The 21175-nt window shown below is 46.9% G+C and overlaps 1 protein-coding gene across 1 annotated transcript in view; it reads left to right on the top strand.

The window, feature by feature from the left end:
- The window catches only part of LOC147442845 (protein translocase subunit SECA2, chloroplastic-like), a 111553-nt gene that overhangs the window by 86009 nt on the left and 4369 nt on the right, over positions 1-21175 (top strand). The window contains exons 26-33 of the mRNA XM_086528861.1: positions 12083-12188; positions 12359-12439; positions 13308-13387; positions 13554-13608; positions 13691-13793; positions 13870-14041; positions 14172-14295; positions 14373-14447. Coding sequence (XP_086384987.1) covers positions 12083-12188; positions 12359-12439; positions 13308-13387; positions 13554-13608; positions 13691-13793; positions 13870-14041; positions 14172-14295; positions 14373-14447 — 796 coding nt within the window. The remainder of the gene's footprint in view (positions 1-12082; positions 12189-12358; positions 12440-13307; positions 13388-13553; positions 13609-13690; positions 13794-13869; positions 14042-14171; positions 14296-14372; positions 14448-21175) is intronic.

Below are 21175 nucleotides of genomic sequence, written 5' to 3'. Positions count from 1 at the left end.
GTCGGGACGGCTCCTATATCGCGCCAGTATGCTATGGATCCTCTGTCGCAATCTGCGTCGATGTCGAGAGGGCCCCCTCATCTGTGGGCGACGGGACCGCCCCAACTCTATCGCCCGATCAAGCAGTATGCCTCTGGTGTTGTTATGCTGTTGGGGCTGCTCGGACTCCTCTGTTTGTGACTAAAAGAAATCTGTGATCTTCTGCTGTTGCTGGATCTCTCTCATTGTGCCCCTCTTCAAGAGGTCCTCTCTGTGCTTGCGAATCTCCAGTAAGTATAATCCGAGGCATCTCTGATCCTGGTATCTCATGACTCTAGAAAGTGGCCCAAAACCCTCTCTGAATAGACAGTGTAAGCGGCCTCGTATCTCATAGTATACTGGGCACTGACATATGTAATGTAGCTCTGTCTCTGGATCTATCTGGCACACCTGACAAATCCTGGACTCAGCGGGTACTCTAAAACTACTTGTCTCGATCTCTAGCTGATGTGAGGATGTGCGTATCTGAGCAATAGCACATCGTATCCCGTGGGATAGATTCAGTGTCCATGTATCCTGGTCTGATCACAAAATCATCGTCCATGTGAGAGAGAGAGAGAGAGAGAGAGAGAGAGAGAGAGAGAGAGAGAGAGAGAGAGAGAGAGAGAGAGAGAGAGAGAGAGAGAGAGAGAGAGAGAGAGATGAAATGAAATGAAATGATATATTAACGTCTACAAAAGGCCAAAATGACATATGAGACCAAACTGATTACAATGATGAGTCTAGTACCAAGTCTGGGTACAAACAAAGAAAACTAAAAACTAAAAACTGAGATAGGAGTGTTGTCGACTCCTATGGGTGGCTGGTAAGCTGAGCAATGGTATCATGCCACAAAGGTACAAAGTGGGGATAAGTGTCATCATGATACAATATAGCAGTAGCATGAAGCCTATCCCGATCGACACTCTAGGTGTTGTGCTAGAATCCTATGGATCCTCTGCCGCAATCTCCGTCGGTGCTGCGTGGCTCCCCTCCTCAGTCGCGGTTGTCTCGATCTCCCCAACTCTATAGCCCGGTCAATGAGAGTACCGCTGGTGTGTGTATGGGTGGGAACTGAGCTCTGTGATGGTGGTGTCCCCTCTACCTCTGTGGTACTTGTACTGAAGAAATCTGAGATGCGTCTCTGGGACTGTCTCTGTCTATGCCCTCTCAGTACAGAGTCTCTATGTCTCTGTATCTCAAGTAGAAATAATCCGAGACATCTCTGATCCTGATATCTCATGTGAGAGAGAGAGAGAGAGAGAGAGAGAGAGAGAGAGAGAGAGAGAGAGAGAGAGAGAGAGAGAGAGAGAGAGAGAGAGAGAGAGAGAGAGAGAGAGAGAAATGAAATGAAATGTTATATTAACGTCTTCAAAAGGCCAGAATGACCTATGAGACCAAACTGATACAAAAGTGGTGAATCTGTTACAATGTCTGGGTACCTTAGTACTAAAGTACTAAGTGTGAAAAGTGTAAAAACAAATCTGAACTCGTAGTTTTTGTTGAGAACTTTTGGGAAGCACCTTCTCTACCCACTTCTTAACCATAAATTCACCTGGTTGCTGGGGAAGCTTGGCAACCAGAGACTTGGTTTCGTCATAAGTTCTGCAAAAGTCTCCTCTGGCTGGAGCACCATGTTGGCCAACTCATCCAACACCTTCTCCTGGTAGTCACTTGGCCTGAAAGCTGCACAGAACTGTTGTCTTAAGGCCGCCCAAGTTGCAAACTGGTTCTCTACAAACTGGCTGTACCATTTGTCTGCTAAGCCATCCAAGGTGGATGGAAAGAGTATCAAATAAGCATCTTCCCTGTTAAGACCACGACCCCTACAAAGAGATACAAACCTCCTTGCATGGTCGTCAGCATCTTCTGAAGAGAGACCTTTGAATGTAGGTAACTTGATGTTTACCTTAGCCAAAACGCTAGCCAATGGCTCCATGGGCCCTTGCTGAGCCTGTTGCTCAGTAGCCTGCTGTAGCAGAATAGGAGAGAGCTTCACTAGAGAAGGTGATCTGGAAGATGTGGAACCGAAGGGAGGACTGGGTGATGCCGTATGTGGAGGTATGGGTGATGAGGTTGATGGACTTCTAACAGGTTCCAAGGGTCGTCTTCTGTTGTAGTACTTCAGAGGACTCAGGAGTGTGCTTTGACGCTCGACTGACCGCCTTGTATGGGTCATGCAGCGACCACCAAACCAACCAAGCTTTGGGCAAGAAAACCTTGAACTGGTTGCAGACTAGTCTAGACTCTACTAGACCAGGCTGGACCAGGGACGAGGAGGACTAGACCAGGGTCTAGACCAGGCAAGTGACTAGACCAGGTTGGACCAGGGACAAAGAGAACTAGACCAGGGTCGAGGAGGTCTAGACCAGAGAGGAGGGCAGGTTGGACCAGGGCGAGAGATGACTAGGGCAAGAGAGACTAGGGCGTGTTGGACCAGGCGAGAGGAGAACAGTGCAAGGCAAGGTAGGCAAAGCTTGATAGACACAACTAGCTTCGAGATTTGCATCTCACAGAGTGAGATTTCAGTTGAGGTCCCACCGTGATCGCCAAAATGCGAGCACCTGTAGCGCGGATAATATGTCGTGCTCTCTACAGTGGGTGGTCCTCAGTGCAATGTGCGTGACAATCTCACTCAAACAGACTGAACAGAAAGGAAACAGTAGACATCAACAGAGCTCACAAGGACACAACAGCAGACCAGAACATATGACTCGACTATCTCAAAGACTAATACAGACTCTGGCGTGGCAGCACACTCAGCTCCAGCCCTGGACTCACAGGTACAATGGGGGTGTCGAGGCTCAAATGTGTCGGGATGGTGAAGACGTGCTCTGTGTATAGACTTACTGCTCTCGACGACGATGTTGGACCAAAGGTGAAGAAGATGATAACGATCACCAACCGCTACTACTCATATGTACCACCATAAAGAGCCACCAACGGCTCATAAATGTCAGCCATGTGGTGACTTGGCCACGAAGTCCACTATACCAGCGTCGGTACCCTGCCACGTGTCACTCCCTAGGCCAGAGGGTCCAGAGGGTCCGTCCAGTGTGAACCAGCCTAGACCAACTGTACTAACTGTGTCCTGTGAAAGTGACACTGTAGCCTGCTATAATCTGATACAAAGTCAGAGTAGCAAAAATGAAATGATATAAGGATGAATGTTGAACTTTGCTCAAGATGAGTGCTCCGAACTGCGCTCAAGATGAGTGCTCCGAACTGCGCTCAAGGGTTCCTTTTACTTACGGAAGAGAGAGCCTTCCGTTCCTTTGATGAGAGAGTGCAATGGACACAAATAAATTGGATGAACATTGTGAATGAAGGTGCATGAGACTGAGATATAGAGAGAGAAGAATACGACACCTGAATGTTGTCAAACCCTCCCCGAAGGCCCCACTCTCTATGGCGAGAGCGGTCTACTATTGATTGCACAAATCTCTACAATGCTTGGACTTGCCGACGATGTCGACGACGAGACGGGCTGAAATTTGAAAATGCTAAGGGCTGAAATCTGCAAATCTTTATCTGCTGAATTCTGACTCTATGTCGGTGACGATGTCGATGACGAAGCTCTGTGGGTACTCCCATCTCTTGTGGATACCAATGTAAGGTGTAGCGGAAGTGAATGTTGAACTTTGCTCAAGATGAGTGCTCCGAACTGTGCTCAAGGTTCCTTTAACTTACGGAAGGGAGAGCCTTCCGTTCCTTTAGTGAGAGAGTGTAATGGACACAAACAAAGTGAATAGACATTGTGAATGAAGGTGCATGAGACTGAGAGATAGAGAGAGAAGAGACACCAGAATGTTGTAAAACCTCCTCCGAAGGCCCCACTCTCTATGGCGACAGCGGTCTACTTATGATTGCACAAATCTCTACAATGCTTGGACTTGCCGATGATGTCGACGACGATGAGAACGACGACGAGACGGACTGAAATCTGAAAATGCTAAGGCTGAAATCTGCAAATCTTTATCTGCTGAATTCTGACTCTACGTCAATGACGACGGCGATGACGATGATGCAACGACGACGCATTGAAAATGCAGATGCTGAAATCTGCGTTTTCCGGGCTGAAACTGTAAACCTTGATGTATCTCACTGTGCGGCGAGGATCTGTTGCGGGAAGGTAAGATCTGCGAGGTTTGGGGGTTTTACTGCGATGCTTGACGGCTGAAAACTGAAAACGCTGGTCTACTTGTTGATCTTGTTGCGATGGAACTGCAAAACGCTAAGGGCTGAACTGCAATCCAAAAATGCTAAGGCTGGATGTCTTCCTGCGGTGGGAATCTGCTAACGTTGGACTGATCTGCTTGTGGCTATGGAATCTGCTATCTTCTGTTTGTCGCGGGGGCTGATCTGCTGTACAAACGCCAGGTGTCTTGCAAAAATGCTAGCTTCTCAGATGGGCTGAAAATGCTAGGTCTGTTGCGGAGGTTGGTCTTGCTGAGAAGTTGCCTGTTGAGCAAGTGCTCCTGTTGTCTCTTCTGCCAGAATTGCTAGCGCTAGGTTTTCTTATATACTACACTTGTCAATTTGCCCTACCTAGTTCCCAACAAAAGTCACTTAAAAATAGTAAGTGAAAAATGTCAAAAATAGGGAAAATAGGTTCAATGCACTAGAAAATGCTCCTGATGGGTTCTGAAGAAATCTGATGATCATGCTATGCGCAACCAGAGGATATGCATCTAATCTAAGTGTCTGGACATGCACGGTCTGCGAACAGACTCACAAAAGTGCCAGGTCACTTCCTATTCTAGATTGACTTGACTGAACTGAACCCTGGTCATGTTGTAACTTGTCCACGGACACATAGGGTTGGATGTGTCACGTGACATATAAATACTATGAAATCCTAAGCTGGTAGGTGTGAAATAAGCAGCTAGCTGGGATAGCTAAACCACGAGTCACAAGAGATCTAACATTGGTCGTTGGCGGATCTCATCAATCTCCTCCATAGTAGCAGTCTTACCGGGCGTCATGCATGTCGGGCCAAAGTGATCCGGATCCTCTGATGTAGCCTCCGTCGAAGTTGTGTAGTCTTCTGCATTCGTGGGCGTCTGGATCTCCCCAATTTAGTTGCTCGGTCGATCAGTGTGCCTCTGGTGTGAGACTGTTGTGGTAGTAGGTCCTCTGGGTGTCCAGTGTCTGCTCTAAAGAAGTCTGTGATGTGTCTCTAGGATTGGCTGACCTCTTCTCTCAGCAGGCTCTCTCTGCGTCTACGCAGCTCGAGCAAAAACAAAACCAGGCATCTCCGATCCTCGTACCTCATGACTATGGAGAGTGGTCCAAAGCCCTCTCTGAACAAGCAGTGGAAGCGGCCTCGTATCTCGTAGTATACGGGGCAGTGGCATGTGTAGTGTAACTCTATCTCAGGCTCCATGTCACACAGGGGCATGTCCTGGCCTCTGCTGGTACTCCGTTGTATCTCCCAGTCTCGATCCGCAGCTGGTGTGAAGATGTGCATATCTGGCCAATAGCGCACCGTACCCCATGAGACAAGTGGGTGTCCATGTATCTGCGCCTCGTCACAAAACCGTTTGCTGTAAGCGGGAGAAGATGTTCTCTGTAGAAAGCCATCTTCGTGCCCAGCTCCTGTGTTGGCTGTATCCATGTCCTCCTGGTGTCTAGCTGAACCAGGTCTTGGTGGATGAGCCTGGTGATTTCGGGCTGTGTAAGAGTCATGGAGGGTGCGTCCAGTGAGTACTAGAAGGGAGGCAATCAGTCTATATTGAACCCATGCGCCTGGAACCAGGATTTCATCTCTTCATACCAACATGCCGTATCTCCCTACATGGCTAATTGTCGAGAGGACTCAAGTCCAAGGCGGGCGTATCTGTCTCTGGGAAGTGCCCACATGCGGTGTATGAAGGAGACAGATCTAGTGAACGCCTCAACTACTAGTGGGGGGGCAGCTAGCTCTGCTCGGATAATGGCATGTGGTACTGAGGCTTTGGCTCTAATGAGCCGCGAGATCAAGAGACTAGGGTCTTCTCCATGTCCTTCCATCCATCAGTGCGACCCGTCCTCCCGTGACGATCCAATGAAGACCCCCATATCTCAGCTCCATAGAGCAATGCAGAGGCCACTAGAGTGTCAAAGAGCCAGAGCTTCGTCCGAGGCTCCTGAAACTGAACTTGTGAACACATCCTCTCCAGTCTACCCAATGCCGAATGGGCTTTTGTCAATCTAGTCTCTGCTGCTCTCCTTAATGAGAATGCTAGTTCACTAAAAACCACTCTGAGGTAAGTGTAAGCATTTGTATACTCCATTTTCTCCTGGCCATATGTGAATGCGGATGCTGACCTCTTGATCCACTATGGGGTGGTATTAAATATCATGACCTTGGTTTTTTCAAGGTTGACAGACAAACCACTTTCATGGGCAAACCTATGCAAAGCATCCAAGTGACGTTGCATCCCTTCCGGAGAGTAGGAGATCAACACAATATCATCAGCGTATAACAATAGCGGGATCCATGTCCCCGCCAGCGGTGCACCTCTATCCCCATCTCTCTCAATGTAGTCAGAAACCTCATCCACATACATACCAAATAGAGTAGGAGAGAGCGGGCAGCCTTGCTTCACCCCAATAGTAGAGTGACCGTTGTGGAAAGACCCTCTAAAGTGCGTACATGCCATGCTACTGATTTGTACAATGATCCCCCAAATCAGCTTTGTGGGTACTCCCATCTCTTGTAATCTGCGCATCAGTCTAGCTCTAGGTACTGTGTCAAATGCTTTGCGGAAATCCACAAAGCTACAATAGATCCGTCTCCCATGGGATCTGCCCTCCTCGATGATGGCCCTGAGTGTCAAGGTATGGTCAAGAGTAGAAAAACCTCTTTTGAATCCTGCCTGCCCGGTTGCAGGCAGTCCCTCTCTCTTTGCCCATCTATTCAGCTTCTGCTCAAGAATGGATGCGGTACAACCGTGCCAATGTGTGTCCAATCATGATAATGCAATAGTTCCTAGGATCCATAAGGTCTCCTGATTTGAAAATAGGTACAAACGTAGATAGGCTCCAGGTATCAGGCAAGTCCCCGCACATGGCACGGTTAAACATGACTGCTAGAAGCTCTGCTAGTAGATCTTTGGCATGCATGAAATGCTCAGCCACCAAGCCATCGTGATCATATGCTCTCCCAGTCCTTATCTTGTCAATAGCCTTCTTCACCATCTCGGCGGTGAAAAAAGTACATGTGTGTGGACATGGGTCTGGGGGTCCGGGAAGGGACGTCATAATGTTACATCTCTCACTTCAGAGTGACCTATAGGTTTCTCAATTTTAGATCAGGACACATCATCTTTTGTAACACATAGAAATGCAAGAGTACTGCTTGTCAAACAAAGAGTGGAGAGATGAATACTTCATGCACTCTTCATCACTATGTGATGTAATGTTTACCCTTGTGCTTTGAACTCCAAAGAAACGTCATTGCTCATCACTAGATGACTTGGTGTTGTCTTGGATGTAGATACATATAATATTTGGCTTGCATCTGAGATTGTTAAAAAACGTTGCTCGCTAATGTTTGTGTTGTAAGTTGCACACACTTCATCAAGGATTACAAACAAGGTGCCCTCCGAGGTCACTTCATCCCACCACGACCATTCCTTCGCCTTTTGAGTGTTGCCCGCTTGAAGGGAGGGGGTTGAACGAGAAGAAGAGGCCATGGATAATTGGATTATCCGAGAAAGAGAGAGCTTGCTCCTTGAGGGTTTGAAAATTGAGAGAGAGAGCTTGAGAGAAATGAAATGTTATATTAACGTCTTCAGAAGGCCAGAATGACTATGAGACCAGAAAGTTACAATGTGGTGGATCTGATACAAAGTCAGAGTAGCAAAAATGACTAAATAAAATGACAAAATAAAATGCTATGGAACCCGAAACAGCTAGGTGTGATCTAAGCAGATAAGTGGGATAGCTAAATCGCAGATCACAAAAGATCCAGGTAGGTGGGATAGCTAAATCACAGATCACAAAAGATCCACCATCGGTCGCTGGCGGATCTCATCAATCTCGTCCATGGTCAATAGCCTGATCGGGCGTCGTGCATGTTGGGCCAAAGTGATCCGAATCCTTTGATGCAACCTCCGTTGATGCTGTGTAGTCCTCCACAATCGTAGGCGTTTGGATCTCCCTAGCTCGGTCGCTCGGTCGATCAGTGTGTGAGGCGGTGAGCTCTCAATGTGTAGACAATATGGGAGGGAAGTAGAGATCCATCTTCATAGAGATCCATCTTCATCTGCACTCTGGACGACAAAAAATTATGGCTCAAATCCTTTGTTGTAGCCTCCTTCGAAACTGTGGAGCTCCTCTTCTCCATCGGGGTTGTCTAGATCTCCCTAGCTCCAATGCTCGGTCTATGAGAATGCCAGTAGTGCGGGCAGACCTCTCCACTGTTGGCTTTTCCTCTCTCTGTTTTTTTGGATGTACAATATCTAGTGTAAAGAAATCTGTGATCTGTCTCTGGGGTTGTCTCTCTTCAGCTCTCCTGAGTAAATTTTCTCTATGCCTATGTAACTCAAGTAGATATAGCCCAAGACATCTCTGATCCTCATAACTCATGACATATGTAATGTGAGGGCTTGAAAGTTGAGAGAGAGGGTTGACTCCATTGAAGCCTTGAGGGCAAGCTCAAGGGAGAGAGCTTGAGGCCCGAGGGTAGAGCTTGAGAGCTTGTTGCACTTGTGAATGAAAGGGGTGTGTGTGTGTGTGTTGGGAAGGGGGGGGGGGGGGGGGGGGGGAATTTATAAGGGCTGCCAGAAAGAAGACTCCCAAAATCTGCCCGTTTATAGCCGTTGAAACTATCCGTTGACTGGCCGTTCTGAGGCGTTCCGGTCCCGCCGTTCCGGTGAGTCACTGTCTGCCGGAATGCCCAGACGTTTTGGGGCGTTCCCTGCAGCTTCGTGCCCAACTCCTGTGGCGGCTTTATCCATGTCCTGATATCCAGCTGGATAGGTCCTGACGAATGAGTCTGGTAATCTCCACCCGTGTAAGAGACATTGAGGGTGCCTAAAGAGAGTACTGGAAAGGGGGCAGCGTGTCCATGGTGAAGCCATGCGTTTGAAACCATGATGTCATTTGTGCGTACCTGCATGAAGTGTCCCTGTGAAGAGCTAACTGCCTTGAAGACTCAAGGGCCAGTCTAGCATATCTCTCTCTCTCTCTATAGAGAGAGAGAGAGAGAAATGAAATGATATATTAACGTCTACAAAAGGCCAAAATGACCTATGAGACCAACTGATTACAATGATAAGTCTAGTACCAAGTATGGGTACAAACAAAGAAAACTACAAACTAAAAACTGAGATAGGAGTGCTACCCATAGTTACCCGGAATGTGGAACGGGAACGGCGACGGGATCCCCCGCGGAACGGGGGAACGGTGAGGGGTCCGAAACGGGAACGGCGCGGAACGGGAGGCATAAAAACACCCAAATAATGCAATTTTAAGCTCTGTGTGATTGAAATATAGTAGTGTCAGAGTCCTTTGACTCTAATACTCACAAAAAACTTGATTTGAAGACCATTCAACCTTACTATGGCCAACGTATGTCGTATAGGCTTGAGAGCTTGAGGGGGGAGGGACGCGGAGAGAGAGAGAGAGAGAGAGAGAGAGAGAGAGAGAGAGAGAGAGAGAGAGAGAGAGAGAGAGAGAGCTTAAAAGTGGGGGACTCGACTCTCGAGAGAGCTTGAGAGAGAGGGGGAGAGGGAGAGAGCCTTGCCGACTAACAAGGCTAGAGCTTGAGAGTCAAGACTCGAGACTCGAGAGGGTAGAGCTTGAGCTTTCACCCTTGAGAGCTTGTGTGCACTGTGAAGGTAAGGGGTGGGGGGAAGGGCATTTAAGAAGGGGGAGCCTCACAAGATAAAGCTCAAAAATCTGAAAATCTGCCGTTCCGGGCCGTTCCGGGCTGGCCGTTCCGGTACCAAAAACCCCTGCGGAACGTCTGGCCGTTCCGGGCCGTTCCGGGCCATGAAGACCCTCCAGAACACCGTTCCGGCGTTCCCAGCCCATAGGGAGGCGTTCCCTGGTAACTCTGGTGCTACCGACTCCTATGGGTGGCTGGTAGGCTGAGCAATGGTATCATGCCACAAAGGTACAAAGTGGGGATAAGTGTCACCATGATACAATATAGCACTAGCAATCTAGATAGGAGAGAGAGAGAGAAATGAAATGAAATGTTATATTAACGTCTTCAAAAAGGCCAGGATGACCTATGAGACCAAACTGATACAAAAGTGGTGAATCTGTTACAAAGTCTGGGTACCTTAGTACTAAAGTACTAAGTGTGAAAATTGTGAAAGTGTGAAAAGAGAGAGAGAGAGAGAGAGAGAGAGAGAGAGAGAGAGAGAGAGAGAGGGGGGGGGGGGGGGGGGGGGGGGGGGGGGGGGGGGGGGGGGCACTAGGGTTTTGCTGCCTTTTTTATCAGGTGGCTGCCCAACTTATCAAGTGGGCAGCCAGCCACTTTTAAATATGGTCTGAACTTGCTAAAATCTCAATAAACCTGTATAAGTTTAAAGCAATACTTACATACTCGCAACCCAGGCGTCCGTGGCTGCAGTCTCATACACAAATGCAATGCTAACATAGACTCCTTTACGAGAAAGCATCTACTTTCCCGAAAAGCAACTCGCTTTCTCAGAAAGAAATTTTATTTCCTCAAAGTTTCTTTCGAACCCATCTTCATTCAAGTACTTGCTTATTTCTTGAGCACAATAGTTACTCCGTTTGGAATTCCTCCTGACTATGGAATATTCCCTTTCCGATGCTCTCGTCACCCATTATGTGACGCGTCAGTAATACCCATCACCTAGTCCTCTCTCACTGAACTTACGGTACAATCTGCTTTGCGATTGTCTATGTCACCCATCCCATGACGCATCAGAGATGTCCGTTCCGGATGGTCGAATATTTCTTCCCGATGCTCCCTGTGACCCATCCGATGTGATGCATCGAAAGTACCCATTCTTGGTGGCCCGACAGAATTCCCGTTCACAGTGCTCCCATCATTATTCTAATGTCCCAAGCAAGAAAAACTTTTCACTTATAATTCGTTTAGTATTATTTTTTGTGGTGTCTCAAGGGAGAAAACCCTCACTTATAATTCTAATAATTTATTTAGAATTTATATTTTCTTTGAGACCTTAAATGGGAGTGGATCGGTATCTTGGACCTCTGATTCATGTGGAGGGCTCGGTGGCATTGTGTCTTTAAGAGAGAGAGAGAGAGGGAGGTGGGAAGCACCCTTCGCAGTGCCCGTATGTCAGATTTTTTAAGAGCAACGTGACTCGGAGAGAGACCTTAGATGGGAGGCATCAATAGCCTATGCCTTTGGGTCATGTAGAGCGCTCAGTGTTAGTGTCTTTGAGGAGCAGCACAGGCCACCTGCAAGACAGTCCATGCTTTCTTTCCTTGAGCTTATACATACACTCAAAGAACAGTATGACAGCATACAGGGTAGCTTAAGACAGGGCTGAGAGATGGTGCCGGGACTCGTTAGTTTTAATGAGGACGACTATTTTTGACAAAGGGGCATGGTCTCCACTAACACTACATGCCTCCTATCTGGCTCTTGCCCCCTACCATTATCTGATATAGCCTTTGAATTCTCCGTTATGGGAGAGTTCCCCCTCATTTGTACAGTTTTCCCTGTTCTTGCCCATTGGCCAGATGTTAATCTAAGAGAAGGATCTTTTCTCTACAACAAAACAATTTACCAACAACAATTATTATTGTTCATCAGTTAAGCTAATTTTCTTTCCATAAGCTTAAAATGGGGTTAGCATTGTTGCAAATAGCAGATCTAGGTAGATTCAAGCTTTCCTAGTGTGGACTATTGAATTATGGTTCCTATGACTGCAATATGAAATGATCACAAATTGTGATGTAGCATCTTTCTCACCCTCTAGCGGTTTTCAATTGCTTAAAAAATATTTTGATTTAGCGTCATAGCTTTTCTGCATCATGGTGTTAAAAGGACAAATGGTGCTGTCTACCAGAAAAACCGTTATCAGTTTTACGTCTGCCTTAGTTTTCAGCTCTGTTTGTTTTTCAGCTTTGAAGACGAACTGATACAAAAGACTATAGACAAGAATATCTTTGTGACAAATTGGATACCTTGGGATACTGTCATTTCCGATTCTAGTTTCCTTGAAAAGCAGGTAACCTTTATGATCTTTTGTAAAAATCAAACCTGAAGGGCAATCCTGGTTCAAGCTCAATAAAAGAGTATTTAGTAGAAAATTTTAATTTTGGGAAACAAAGTTTCCAGCTATTCGCTCATCATTTTGCATTTAATGGAATACTTTATCCACACAAACAAATTTTGCAGGTTGTTAACATTCAGCGCTTTATGGAAAGTCACAATAGCAATATCAGAAAGAGTCTTGTAGATTACGAGGAGGTATTGGAGGTATGTCCCTATGAGCACTTGAATCCAGTTCAAATTGCTGCTGGAAAAGATTGCGGGTAAAGTAGGGCGTGTGTTGAGTGACCGGGGTGAAGTTGTAACATGGTAGTTGTAAGGACTTTAGAATCACTTAGCCAGCCAATACAACCTGTGGAAGATTGGAAGCTCCTATTGTGTAAGGCTCCTCCGGTTGTTCCCTATTACAGTCATTCAAACAAGAGCTGCATCTTCTCTAGCTGTCTAAGTGCTTTCTTAAACTGCCCATCATAGCAGGAAAAGTATGTTGTGCTCTCTACTGTGGGTGCTTCTCAGTGCAATATGCAAGAAATCTCACTCCAACATAGAAGGGAACACTATAGAGCAATATGGAACAAGCAAGACTAACTCAAATGACACAACAGTAGACTCCAAACCCAATGGAAACTCGACTAACTCATGGAACTAGTACAGATTCTGGCTGGCAGCACACTCAGTTCCAAGCCCAGGACTCATGGGTACAATGGGGGTGTCAAGGCTAGGGTAAGGGCGAGAAGAGGGTGGTAGGTAGGGGCGAGGGAGTAGGGTAGGGGTGAGAATAGGGTGGGTAGGGGCAAGAGGTAGGGAACCAAATCAGTAAGCACTTGTTGGAAGGTGGGCATTAAGGTTGAAGACAGGCTGCTTTCCAAACCTGCAAAGAAAAGTAACTATGAAAAGTAAAGCAGTAGTGGCAGCAAAATTCTCAAACTTAAGCTCATCAAGCTTCCTCTGCACTCATTTGAGTAGAAGAATAAGATAAGTTTTAACAATGACAAATAGTGTGAAGCCTCTTATTTGTTTAGAAAACTCAGGAGAGATTAATTTGTCGCATCCTGAAGAGCTTATGTTTGAACAGGTCCAACGGAAACATGTCTACAATTTGAGACAACAATTTTTAAACTCTGACATGGATTCATGCCGCCAACTCTTGTATCAGTAAGCGTTTTCAAAAACCTGCTTGATGTCTCTGCAACTCATTCAAATTGGAGAGTTCTGTGAAGTGTTCACTACCACTTTCTGGATGCTAGCTTTCCATGTTGTTTTCCATCATCATATTGTGGCTTGTTTGCCAGTACTGCTAACTAGCAAAGGCTTTTTTCAGATACATACAGACTGTTGCAGACGAGCTAGTCATCCTACACGTTAATTTGAACAAGGTGCATTTTGGCAATGACTATAGAAAGGGCTGTTCATGCAATTGATAACTCATCCCTAACCATATGTAACGGATGATTTCAGCATCCAAAGACATGGAACATAAAGCAGATTCTCGAAGATGTTCAGGGAATTCTTAATGAGGTTTCGGAGGAGCATAAAGGAAAGCTCTTTGAGCTTCCATCCGGTAAGAGACTTGCCATAGATCTCTACTTTTTCTTCACAAAGAGGATGTATGTTAATGATTTTTGTGACTTCTGTAGAAACCAGTATCCTTTCCTCCCTTGCCCAAATAAGGGGTGTGAAGACAACAGGTATAGATGAGCCCTCTTTACCAGGCTTGCCTTTGCCGTCATCACATCGCTTCAGTGGACCTCGGTGCAAGGCTTCTGCAGTCAATCGGTGGTCACGCATGATTTCTGATGGTGCTTTCAAGTAAGTGTTTTCCTCATGTTGCTTGCTTTGTCAGTGGTTGAAGCATGAAATGAAACTCTTAGTTATGCTAGCCATGATGATTTATTGTGAAATCTTCCTTGGTAATTTCACTTCAAATGTCACTCGACAGCAACCGAAGATACGAGAAAGAGTCACTTCTATTGCGTAGATATTTTGGAGAACTATTGATTGGTGTCTATCAAGAGAAAATATTTATTTCAGACGTGTCTCCAAAGGATGTTGAGCAAACAGAGGTGAATCTTCTTGCAAGCGGGCCTTGTGTGCTTTACAGGTTCTGATGATGGAATTTTAATTCAGGCTTAATTTGCAGAGAATGCTGGCTATTTCAGCGCTGGATGTATTCTGGAGGGAGCACTTGATCAACATGAGCCGTCTCCGCAGTGCAGTAAGCTTGTTCCTTAAGATGGTTTTGCCGTATTGGTATCATGAGTGCATATGCTTTGCACGCAGAGTAAAGCATGTTTGGGCTGTTAGATATGATCGAAGTGATGCTTCAAAGCTGTGATTTTTTTCATCAAGACCTTACTCCTTTGCGATAAGCATTATATTTAACTCTTTGAAGCACTGCCATTGCCATGTCCGTGCCAGCCCCTATACTTAAGTGGTTAGGGGGCCTGTGGGGGTAATTGTATTGATGGAAACTTAAGTCTTTAGGGTACGCATCCCATGTTACTGTGACTTAAAGCGCTGGGATTGACAGTTGGCAACTCGGGCATGAACAAAGGAGGCACGAGATCCATTGGATGGGGTGCGCCCCTGTCCAAGTTTAATAATTTTCTCCGGGGACCTAGTTTCCTTTCGGCTGGGCAGGTTCAATTTATGGGCGTTGGACACTTGTAATAGACTTGGGACACTCCAAGTTAAAGATCTACAACAGCACACGTGAGAAAACTGCAAACGATTGAATTGAACTTGAATAGGGGGGAGAGATAGAGAAAGAAAGAAAGAAAGAAAGAAAGATTTTTAACGTCTATGTCAGGCCGAAATCGGCCTATGAGACAAATCAAATGTACATGGTGTGTATGTCATCCGTCTATCGGAAAGACAAATGAAACAAAAACTGATACAAAACTGAACTGAGTGTAGGTAGTGGGGTATCTGAGGAGGGATGGAGCTCTATCTCTAGGGGTATATGCATGTCTATATGCTCAAGGTAGTACAATCATGAGAATGCATCAAGTTATCTAGCTCCATCCTGTACTAATGGGGGGATGTAAGATGTGGTACATGGGTGGGTCTGGTGCCAAGGCTGCCCGGATGAAAGCTGTCGGGTCGGCCCTCATCCGGGCCACTCGCTCCTCAGTGGCACGGCGCTCCCGGGCTCGGATCTCCTCGATCTGTCGGTGGTGGGAGCTCGCGCCCTGTAGCCTGTGACTCGTGGTCGTCGTCTAGCTCGGCTCACCTCCGCCTGTGGGAGTGTCACTCCCCTCTGAGTGTCTGGTGGGGGAGGGGCGGTAATCCTCTGAAAGAAGTCTGTGAGCTGCGACTGTCTCCCCTCTGTCTGTGTAGCTGTGTGTGGCTGTAGTAGTGTGTCCCGATGGCTCTGTATCTCTAGTAAGAACCGTCCGAGCTGTCTCTGATCTCGAGAGTCCATGATCTCTCGGAGAGTGGGCTGTCCTCTGAATAGGGCCTCATACCTGCCTCTGATCTCAGTGTATGCTCTGCATCTACATACAAAGTGCTCCTCACTCTCCACCTCCTCTGTGCAGGCTCTGCAGACGCGCTCCTCCCTGGGAACACCAGTATGTCTCCCGATCTCAATCTCTAACCTGTGTGAAGCCACTCTCAGCTGACCAATCGCCACCCGTGAGCTATGTGGCATATATGTGTCCATGTAGCGTGGTCTCTGTATGAACCCCCCGGACAATATGGTGAGAAACTGGTCTCTGTAATCTGACATCCTCGTCCCCAAGCCAGGTGACTCCCAGACTCTCCTAGTGTATAGCTGCCACAGATCCTGTCTCAGTACCAAGTTCCTCTCACTGCGAGAGAGGTGAACATATGGTGAGTGGGGGTTGTACTGGAATGGTGGTAGGCTCTCCATGTCAAGACCGTGTCCCTCAAACCATGCTCTGACCTGTGAGTACCATGCTCTCTCATGCCCACTCTCTGATAGCCGTATAGCTGCCTCAAATGCTCTACGAGTAAGTCTGTCTGGAGGTAGCTCTCTCATCCTCTGGATGAAGCAGACTGTCTGGAATAGTGCCTCTACCACCATGGGTGGTGTGGCGAGCTCGGCTCTAATAATGTCATGTGGCACTGTCTTCTTGCTGCGGAGCAAGCGTGAGATCATACATACCTGTGGCCTCTCAAGCTGTGTCCACTGGTCAGCTGTCAATCCTGGTGCCCATACTGCCGCGGAGTCGTCATGAAGCGGCAGAGTTTCGCTTCCATTCGCACTGGCGCCCCTTCTAGTATTTCTTATTATTGATGCTTCACAAAAGTACAATGTCCAAGGGTCCTCTCTCTGCAGGTGTTCCCAAGCTGATTTGCCTCCAGAGCACACTTGCGAAGGTTTTACATTTAGCCTCTGGCCCAAAAGCACTATAGTGAGAATCTACTTCTTCAAAAGCATCCGAGGCCAAAATTTGGCACCTATGAGGCTGCTCTTAAAAGCGGGTATTCGTACAGTGCCAAGTCAGCATCTCCGCAAAGCACAGGCTTGTCCGTACAAACTGTCCAGGTCAAACTCTATACAATTTTTGGAGTCCTTGCTTTATTTTGGAGGTTTTAGGCCCCTCGGCCATGCTCTATAAGTTGGTTAGGGTTTTAAGCCCTAACCTCTTGTTCTCCCCTCGGCCAAGCTTATAAGTTGGGGACAAGTATGTCACATCACAAACTTTTGACAGCACTAAACTTCGACATTGAGGAGTTTGATCGCAAACAATGGATCCCTCGGATTGAGTCACTCTTTCCTTTCCATCACTCCTTGTCCATCTTTCATATCTGTCCGTACGGTTCATGTTAACTAACCATATACCCTCACATAAGTTTATGGACGTCTAATACTTGAAATCAACTCACCAGAACAAACCATAAATCATATATAAACAGCTCGGTCAACTCATGACGTCATAGAGTACTCCCCCTCGGTACCTATACGCGTAAGTAAACCTGGTTATGGAATAGTTAATAACTCGCATCCTGGAAGTGATAATGAAGACTTAAATACATTTATCATCAAGTTTAATCAAGCTTTTTAGTTGGCTAAGTGGGTTTGCTCATCCAATGAATCTATATAGTGGTTCTCCAAGCAGCTTGGGGTACAAAATTTTGACTTTTTAGTGGGTAGCAAGCTGTTTTTTGACCATAACGCTTAACTCGTGCGCGATTTTCACATGACATCCGAGAAAGAAAATTTATGAATGATGTGTTTTATCTCCGGTTTAAAGAGTTCAGGCTGATTCATGACGGTTTTTGAGTTATGACCAAAAGAGTGTTTCTACCACTTACGTGACATGGAACGAAAAGCGCTTTTTATGTACACACATGACCATAACTACATCGTGTGCATAGATCACCGTGTTAAACATGATGAAATAAGCATGGGGCAACTTTATACACACTTGGTAAGTCCATGCATGCACTCGTACACGAAAAAGCAACCACCAAGAGGGTATCTACTCAGAAAAACGATAGAGAGAGAGAGAGAGGTGATGGCTATGGAGTTTAGAGCTTCTCACCGTGCTTGAGGATTGATTAGGGGCTATCGAAAGGCTTCTTGCTTTGCCGCAAGAGAGCGGTGATGAGAGCTACGTAGAGGTTTTCACCACGAGAGCAAGAAAGCAGACTCGGGTTTCACTAAAAAGCACTAAAAATCATGAAAAGCTAAAAAGAACGTGAAAAAACGCTCGCAAAGAAGATTTTTTTCAAAATTAAACCATAGCTTTCCCAAAACTCGTAGATTAAGGATCCGGCTTTGCTTTTTGCAAAAAAGCACCAAAAAGCATAGAAAGCTTGAAAAAGCTAAAAAAAGTGGAATTTTTCAAAACTCCAGAAGTGTCAAAGATGGATGCCTAATGACATGTCGAGATCCTAGCATTGAAATCCCCGAGTAGGATGGCATCGTCCTCATCTAGTATCATGTATGGTGATTGCCCCTTAGGCGAAGCCTAAGGAGATGTGCTAGGAGGAAAGTTACACTAGTTGACTCCTAGGAGGAAAGTTACATAAGGTAACTTTGACCAACATAGCAACTATGCGGACCACCTGGATGACAGGGTGTAACTCCTTGCTAAATAACACTCCTGCTATTCCTAATCCTCTGCTATTGTGCTCATTATGAGCCATCTGTGTGCATGTGGTCTCCAATTTGCATCCTGTAATTCTCGAGAGTGGTTGCAAGCAAGGGGGAAAGGAAGGCGCTTATTTGGTTGGATGTGGTTTTTTCTATTGTCTTTTTTGCATGCTTTCGGTTTGCCTGCTTGTTTTGCATGAGCCTCCTTTAGATGCCTATGGAGGTGGGTGGGTTGGTGGGTGGGTGTGCATACGTGTTTGTCTGCTGCTTATTTTTTGCATTTGTTTTCTTGTATTGGATAGGATTGACTTAGCCTTTGGACCCTTTAGCTGATTTCTGCAAGTTGAAGAGTGTCATAGTCCTCTTGATTACTGCAAGGGATGGCGAGAGTCCCCCTCCCCACCCCCCCTGAATTTGGATGCAAAGTGGATGTGGGAGTGGTGATGTCTCTTTTGCTTGTGTCTGCCTTTTGCCATGGAATTCCGGGGTCTGATATTGGAGATTCCTCTTAGGTGAAGTTTTCTGCTTGTCAGAAAATTAAGGAATCCAGTCACCCTCGGGGTGGCGTGTTTCTGCTTAATCTCTCTTTTATAGTGGTCCTTCACTCCTTTGTCTCCAGCCTCAGATGTATTACCCATCTTTTAAAACTCTGTATCACTAGTATTTGTTCCCTTATGGTTTTTAATTATTAGGGTTTATTCACTGCCAGTTCCGGCTTTTACTGTGATTCCCACGGGCTTATGTGATGCCTTTGGGCTTTGTAATTTGTATTATGTTGCACACACACACACACACATAGAGAGAGAGAGAGAGAAAAGAAAGAAAAGAAAGAAAGATTTTTAACGTCTATGTCAGGCCGAAATCGGCCTATGAGACAAATCAAATGTACATGGCGTGTATGTCATCCGTCTATCGGAAAGACAAATGAAACAAAACTGATACAAAACTGAACTGAATGTAGGTAATGGAGTATCTGAGGAGGGATGGGGCTCTATCTCTAGGGGTATATGCATGTCTATATGCTCAAGGTAGTACAATCATGAGAATGCATCAAGCTCTCTAGCTCCATCCTGTACAAATGGGGGGATGTAAGATGTGGTACATGGGCGGGGCTGGTGCCAAGGCTACCCGGATGAAATCTGTCGGGTCGGCCCTCATCTGAGCTACTCGCTCCTCAGTGGCACGGCGCTCCCGGGCTCGGATCTCCTCGATCTGTCGGTGGTGGGAGCTCACGCCCCTGTAGCCTGTGACTCGTGGTCGTCGTCTAGCTCGGTTCACCTCCGCCTGTGTGAGTGTCACTCCTCTCTGAGTATCTGGTGAGGTAGGGGTGGCAATCCTCTGAAAGAAGTCTGTCAGCTGCGACTGTCTCCCCTCTGTCTGTGTAGCTGTGCGTGGCTGTAGTAGTGTGTCCCGATGGCTCTGTATCTCTAGTAAGAAACGTCCGAGCTGTCTCTGATCTCGAGAGTCCATGATCTCTCGGAGAGTGGGCTGTCCTCTGAATAGGGCCTCATACCTGCCTCTGATCTCAGTGTATGCTCTGCATCTACATACAAAGTGCTCCTCACTCTCCACCTCCTCTGTGCAGGCTCTGCAGACTCGCTCCTCCCTGGGAACCCCCGTATGTCTCCCGATCTCAATCTCTAACCTGTGTGAAGCCACTCTCAGCTGACCAATCGCCACCCGTGAGCTGTGTGGCATATATGTGTCCATATAGCGTGGTCTCTGTATGAACCCCCCAGACAATATGGTGAGAAACTGGTCTCTGTAATCTGACATCCTCGTCCCCAAGCCAGGTGACTCCCAGACTCTCCTAGTGTATAGCTGCCACAGATCCTGTCTCAATACCAAGTTTCTCTCACTGCGAGAGAGGTGAACAGATGGTGAGTGGGGGTCGTACTGGAATGGTGGTAGGCTCTCCATGTCAAGACCGTGTCCCTCAAACCATGCTCTGACCTGTGAGTACCAAGCTCTCGCATGCCCACTCTCTGATAGCTGTATAGCTGCCTCAAATGCTCTACGAGTAAGTCTGTCAGGGGGTAGCTCTCTCATCCTCTGGATGAAGCAGACTGTCTGGAATAATGCCTCTACAACCATAGGTGGTGTGGCGAGCTCGGCTCTAATAATGTCATGTGGCACTGTCTTCTTGCTGCGGAGCAAGCGTGAGATCATACATACCTGTGGCCTCTCAAGCTGTGTCCACTGGTCATCTGTCAATCCTGGTGCCCATACTGCTGCCGAGTACATCAGGGCCGGGGTGACTAAGGTGTCAAAAAGCCAGCCCTTCGTGCGGGGCTCCTGAAAGTGTGCCTGGTGGCATCTCCGCTCTAGCATGGTCAGAGCTGCATAACCTCGGGTGAGCCTGTCAGCAGCAGCCTGCCTCATAGTGAAGGGTCCTGGTAGGCTAGTGAATGTGATGCCAAGATAGACATAGGAGGTGACTACATCAACCTGTCCTCCTGCTGCTGTGAAGGTGGCAGCGCTCCTCACTGCACTGGATGTGTGAAAGATCATGACCTTGGTTTTGCCAAGGTTCACAGTCAACCCCTTGTGTGTGCTGAATTCGTCCAAGGCCTCAAGATGGCGTTGCAAGCCCTCGGGTGACTCTGAAATCAACACAATATCATCAGCATATAACATGATGTGGACCGGAGTACCTGCCAAGTCGCTCCCCTCTCCCCCTGCTCGTAGTATGTAGTCGGAGATCTCGTCGATGTAGAGCCCAAAGAGTGTCGGGGAGAGTGGGCATCCTTGCTTAACACCAATGGTGCTAGCAATGGTCTCTGAAAAGCCGCCTGGGCAACGAACCCGACCCGTCACCCTCTCGTAGAGAGTATATATGGCCCAAATCATCTCTGTCGGTACCCCAATGCTGTGAA

The sequence above is a fragment of the Adiantum capillus-veneris genome, chromosome 14, assembly GCF_014529385.1.
Source record: "Adiantum capillus-veneris isolate H3 chromosome 14, ASM1452938v2, whole genome shotgun sequence".
NCBI classification, from domain to species: Eukaryota; Viridiplantae; Streptophyta; class Polypodiopsida; order Polypodiales; family Pteridaceae; genus Adiantum; species Adiantum capillus-veneris.
The sequence above is the reverse complement of the archived record's forward strand: the minus strand, read 5'-3'. Positions and strand labels throughout refer to the sequence as shown.